The sequence below is a fragment of the Ictalurus punctatus genome, chromosome 9 (genome assembly GCF_001660625.3).
Source record: "Ictalurus punctatus breed USDA103 chromosome 9, Coco_2.0, whole genome shotgun sequence".
NCBI lineage: Eukaryota > Metazoa > Chordata > Actinopteri > Siluriformes > Ictaluridae > Ictalurus > Ictalurus punctatus.
The window spans coordinates 4,302,501-4,308,504 of record NC_030424.2 but is presented as its reverse complement, the minus strand read 5'-3'; the positions used below and the strand labels follow the sequence as shown (position 1 = coordinate 4,308,504).

At 39.1% G+C, this 6,004-nt stretch overlaps 1 protein-coding gene across 1 annotated transcript in view; it reads right to left on the bottom strand.

The window, feature by feature from the left end:
- Positions 1-608: 608 nt before the first annotated feature.
- snap25b (synaptosome associated protein 25b) overlaps positions 609-6,004 on the bottom strand; it is a 25,305-nt gene continuing 19,909 nt past the window's right edge. The window contains exons 5-8 of the mRNA XM_017476807.3: positions 5,186-5,303; positions 3,302-3,418; positions 2,646-2,790; positions 609-2,306 (exon numbers count right to left, since the gene is read on the bottom strand). Coding sequence (XP_017332296.1) covers positions 2,238-2,306; positions 2,646-2,790; positions 3,302-3,418; positions 5,186-5,303 — 449 coding nt within the window. The 3' untranslated portion in view covers positions 609-2,237. The remainder of the gene's footprint in view (positions 2,307-2,645; positions 2,791-3,301; positions 3,419-5,185; positions 5,304-6,004) is intronic.

Below are 6,004 nucleotides of genomic sequence, written 5' to 3'. Positions count from 1 at the left end.
GGTGCACTGAAAAGAGGATTGAAATACAGCTCAGAGCAAGAAAGGATTACTGCAGGAGAGACAGAGAGAGAGAGAGAGAGAGAGAGAGAGAGAGATGAACTGAAAGAAAATTAAACAAAAGACAGAATTTTTCACTCCTGCTGTGATTAAAGAAAAAAAATGCTCTTTGATCAGTGAATTAAACTGTAAATAATTTTCTACAACACCAGACACACCAGAGACATCTGTATTAATGTGTGTGTGTGTGTGTTCAACCTTAATCCCACATAATCCAGAGCTAAAAGAGGATCAGTGTGTTGGAGTGACATGCAGTTTTTCCAACATCGTCACATCATCAGCACAGCATTAACACTTGAGTGTGTCACACGTTTATTTAAAGTGGAGCTGAAAATATTTCAGAACCGATTCCGATTCTGTTACAGACACGACGTTCTGCTTATTTAGACCTCAGAAGAACATGAAAAGTGTTGATCTCTACTCTTCACACTCTCATATAGACAACATTTAAAAGCGTTCCCTGGCTGAACTTCAAACTCTTTAATGTTATTTTCACTTACTTCAAACTCAGTAAAGCTCAGACACATCCAAATATACAAGAGGAATTGAAATCATGTCAAATAGACGTTTAATCCAGAGCAGAACTAAAGAAAACAATTCACACAATGCACAAACTCAGCTGAGTCGTTCCACTTGGAGAAAAGCAGACACTTTATTTCACGTTATTTTCTTCTTTACAGATCTTTATAAAGCACACACGCAGCTCCACTGGTGTACTGATGTATTTTATTGTCTTTTTTCTTCATAATATTCGCCATCCACTGAGTTGAACACAAAGTGTGACACTGTAGTAAAGTTTGCAGGAATGAATGTTTTAAATCAGATAAACTGTCGTGACGAAGCACATCAGAGCTTTCGGATAGAAAGTGGATTAAATCTCACACGTCGTACTTTTCCATCTGTTTGAGCTCGGTTACACACTGGTGTGTTTTCACCTGCTGCTTTATCAAACATGTTGAACATGGAGCAACATGATGACATCATCAAAGTCATGGAGGGGCACACACACACACACACACACACACACACACACACACACACACACACAGACAGAGAGAGAGAGTCATCATTTATTCCAATACACTCTTTCCTTTCCTCTTCGTCTATTTTATCTCATGTGCAAATTCAACATTTACATAAAAAGCTGGAGACACAAACTACGCTACACTACTGTCAGTTATTAACTATGAGTGTGTATATAATATAATAGGATATAACATAGTATAGTAAATAAACACATATACAGTATGTATATATATATAGAGAGAGAGAAAGTGTGAAAGATGGAATATGCTAAGATGTGTAGTGATCTGTTGTTGCAGCTTATTCAGGAAGGATTTAAATAAAATACATAAAATATTTTTTAAAAATAACAACAACAGCAACAAAATGAATACATATACATACAGTTACATATACATACAGTTACATGTGTGGAATGGAGTGAGTGTGTATTTACAGCATGTAATTACACAGAATATCAGTGAGTGATGAATATCCTGATTCAACTCTTTCTATGTACTCATTTAAGTGAGTCAGATTCAATTTGATTCGTTTGATTCACCACTCAGAGCGGCCGAGCTGAAACACGGAGCAGGTGTCGACGATCTATAACTATAACCTACTATAAACTATACACTAACTATAACATTGTGCTTGTTCACACAGAGAAAGCAAAGTGGGTGTGGTTGTGTGAAAAGAATTTTAATGTGCAGATGAATATTCAGAGATTTGACCATATAAGGACAAAAGGAGACACAAGAATTTGGAGACCTCTAAATTGTGGTTTTGGTCTGGCACCAAAGATTTGTTCTGGCACCAAACAATTAGAAACGTTAAGTGGCAGGAAGTGAAAAAAATTCACTGTAGATTTTTTCTGAAAGCAGAATCAGTGTGAGATTCGTTTGTGATTGTGAATCGATTCACATGATGTACTTAAAAGAGTCATTTAAAAGGAATGAATCATGAATCACTCTTCAGTACAATACAACACAGAACAGCAATTTCTATGATAAGTATGTGTCTATGTGCGCGTGTATACATATGTGTGTGTGTGTGTGTGTGTGTGTGTGTGTGTGTGTGTGTGTATACATGTGTTTAAAGCTATAAAGTGACTATATAGAAGAGGAAACAGACAGGAAGTGGGACAGAAGAAGGTTGAAAGCAATTTCTGCAGATGTTTATCCGCTTCCCAGCATTTTTGTGGCGCGCTGGTTGGCCTCATCGATCCTCGTTTTGTTGGAGTCAGACTGAGAAACACAAACATATGAAGTATATAATTATACACTAGAGACTTATTTATATACACTATATATATATATATATATATATATATATATATATATATATATATATATATATATATATATATGTACATATGAATATATATATATATATATATATATATATATATATATATATATATATATATATATATATATATATATAAATTATAACTACTTCTGTTAAAGTGCATCAAATAACAGACGCATTTATTATTATTATTATTATTATTATTATTATTATTATTATTATTATTATTCAGTAATAAATAGCTGTAAATAAATGAATAAGTGTAAGTTCATCACCATATCCATGATCCTGTCGATCTGGCGGTTCTGAGTGTCGATCTCGTTGCCCATGTCCAGAGCCATGTGACGCAGATTCCCGATGATGCTGCCAACCTGCTCCAGATTCTCATCCATCTCATTCTCCCGCGCATCATTCGTTACCCTGGAGACACACACACACACACACACACACACACACACACACACGCACACACACACACACGCACACACATACACAGTATATATGCAGTGTATACGTAGTGAATAGCTCTGAATCATTATGCTGTAAATTTAGAGTCGGCTACTTTAGTCCAAAAGTTATGTCAGTATTTACGTGAGGAAAGTTCCTGGTATTCAGAGTCGGGCTACTTTTCTGAACGCCACGTTCAGATTATTAAAATCGCCTACGTGTGGTTCACACCTTCGAGGTTGCCAGAGTTTTACACTAGACTAGCGTGAGTAAATTCAGTATTAGATCATATCTACACATGCTTAACTCAGTTCTACATTCAGTTCTACATTCACATTCTGGATGAGACTCAAAGCTCTCTCCTCTAAAGCTCTCTGTATTAGTGCACTACACTAATAGCGTACACTATCCTCCAGTGGAGAGAACTGAGACATACTGAGGGTTTTAAAATCAATTGTATAACTGTATTGATTTAAAAGCAGACCTGCGAATAAATCCCCCGCTGATGGCCATCTGTTCACGTTCATCCATTACACGAGCAGGCTGGCTGGAAACAACGCCGTCCTGATTGTTTCCCCAATTCTGTCCTCGCTCTTTCAGTCTGAGAGATAGAGAGAGAGGCAGAGACAGAGAGACAGACAGAAACAGAGAGCGATAGGAGCTCCTGATGTTCCACACACTGCTTTATTAAAGATGGTAAATATATAAATAATACTATTTACATAAACAGTTCAAGATCTCCGTCACTGATATTTGAGCGTAAATTATTTAGAAAACAATAAAAAGTCACAAATGTTTCTCAGATCTTTAATATCTATTCCTGAAGGACACCTTCTCAGTGCAGAGAAATGTAAAAGAGAAGGCATGATTTTAAAATCTCTACACCAATGATGCAGGACTTTATGACCTCATGTATAATACGCTGTGTAAGGAGCTCTGAAGGTGTGCTGTGGTATGTGGCACCAAGACGTTAGACGTTAGCAGATCCTTTAAATCCTCTAAGCTGTGCCGTGCAGCTGCCGTAGATCGGACGTGATGTTCCAGAACATCCCACAGATGTTCGATCGGATTGAGATCTGCAGAAATTGGAGGCCGAGTCAACATCTTGAACTCTTCTTCATGTTCCTCAAACCGTTCCTGAACAATTTTTGCAGTGTGTCAGGGCGCATTATCCTGCAGAAAGAGGCCACTGCCATTAGGAAGTGTTTACGTAGGTGGTACGTGTCAAAGTAACATCTACATGAATGCCAGGACACAAGGGTTCCCAGCAGAACATTGCCCAGAGCGTCACACTTCCTCCGCCTGCTCGCCTTCTTCCCATAGTGCATCCTGGTGCCATATCTTCCCCAGGTAAGCGACACACACGCACCCGGCCTCCACGTGATGTAAAAGAAAACGTGATCCATCAGACCAGGCCACCTTCTACCACTGCTCCATGGTCCAGTTCTGATGCTCACGGTCCCATTGTAGGAGCTTTCAGTGGTGGACAGGGGTCAGCATGGGCACTCTGACAGCATTATTCCCTTCATCTGTGAGAGCTCAGAATGATTTATCTCACTGGTGTGTATACACTTACATTTTAAATACGATAAAACACTAACGTAATGTCTATAACACACAGGCAGTGGCAGAGAGTCAAGTGAGAGGCAGTGAAGCACATTTAACTCTGATTCACTCAGCATGCGCAGTGTGTTTCATACAGCCATTTAAAATGTCTGATTTCTGACATAAAACTGATTAAATACAACATTTCTGTCTTAAACGTCTTTCTACACGTCTCTGCCAGTGTCAGGGTTAAAGAGTTGTTTGAGTTTTAGACGTGTCTGTATCATAATATTCATCTTTAATGAAAAACCTTCACGTTCATGGAGCTGACCCGCTGATACGAGCACAGAGTTCGTGTTTATGAGACACATCTGTGCACTGTCATGTATATATTTATGCTGCAACTAAAAAGCTAAATCTCACAACCACACATTAAATCATTAGAATCAAATCCGCAGCATGATAAATTACAGATTCAAAGTGAATTTAAAATAAACATTAAAGATACTGAGCAATAAGAGAGCTGTGTAGGTCAGGGGGTTATCTCCTTATAGATTTATACACTGTGTGTGTGTGTGTGTGTGTGTGTATGTATATATATATCTACTGTACGTCATCATTTACTCAAACACACATTTTCATCTCTACCCAAGCTTTTTTATGATATCTAGGCAATTTTTAACTTTCAGGAACTCGACTGTAACGGTGTGGTTTTTAAAAACGACGACATGACTACTGATGATGCGAATCAATTTCACCGCAATACATCAGTGCTAATTATTAACTAAAGATGCTAAAATGAGTGAAACATGGCATGACGTACTTGTTACAGGGACATGGACAAATCCCACAGAGGTTCCCCAGGTCCGTCAGGTTCTTCTCTGCTTCCTTCATGTCCTTGTTGATCTGATCCATTCCCTCCTCAATGCGCTCCAGTTGTTCTGGAATTAATCGTGAGCTCAGTTAAAGAACGAAGGAACATCAGAGAGACTTCATTAGAATCACACACACCAACACACACACAAACATGTTAGTGTCAGTAAGACATCTGCTCCATTTACACTGATGAAGTTTTTAGAGGGGTGCCAATACTTTGTGCAGCGCTACAGTCAGTAATTATACACCTATAGAGTGACAGTTAACTATCAGTACTTAGAAAACAGGCAGCAATTACTCTGATAATCCCCATTTAATGATGATCCTCCTTAACACGAGGAAGGAGGGACAGTGTGTGTGTGTGTGTGTGTGTGGTGTGTGTGTGTGTGTGTGGAACATGGGGAAGATGGAAAGGATGATGAAAATGGAGAAGATGGGGAGGATGGAGAAGATGGAGAGGATGGAGAAGATGGAGAGGATGGAGAAGATGGAGAAGATGGAGAGGATGGAGAAGATGGAGAAGATGGAGAGGATGGGGAGGATGGAGAAGATGGAGAAGATGGGGAAGATGGAAAGGATGGAAAGGATGGAGAGGATGGAGAAGTTGGAGAGGATGGGGAGGATGGAGAAGTTGGAGAAGATGGGGAGGATGAGGAGGATGGGGAGGATGGAGAAGATGGAGAAGATGGAGAGGATGGTGAGGATGGAGAAGATGGAGAAGATGGAAAGGATGGAAAGGATGGAGAGGATGGAGAAGTTGGAGAGG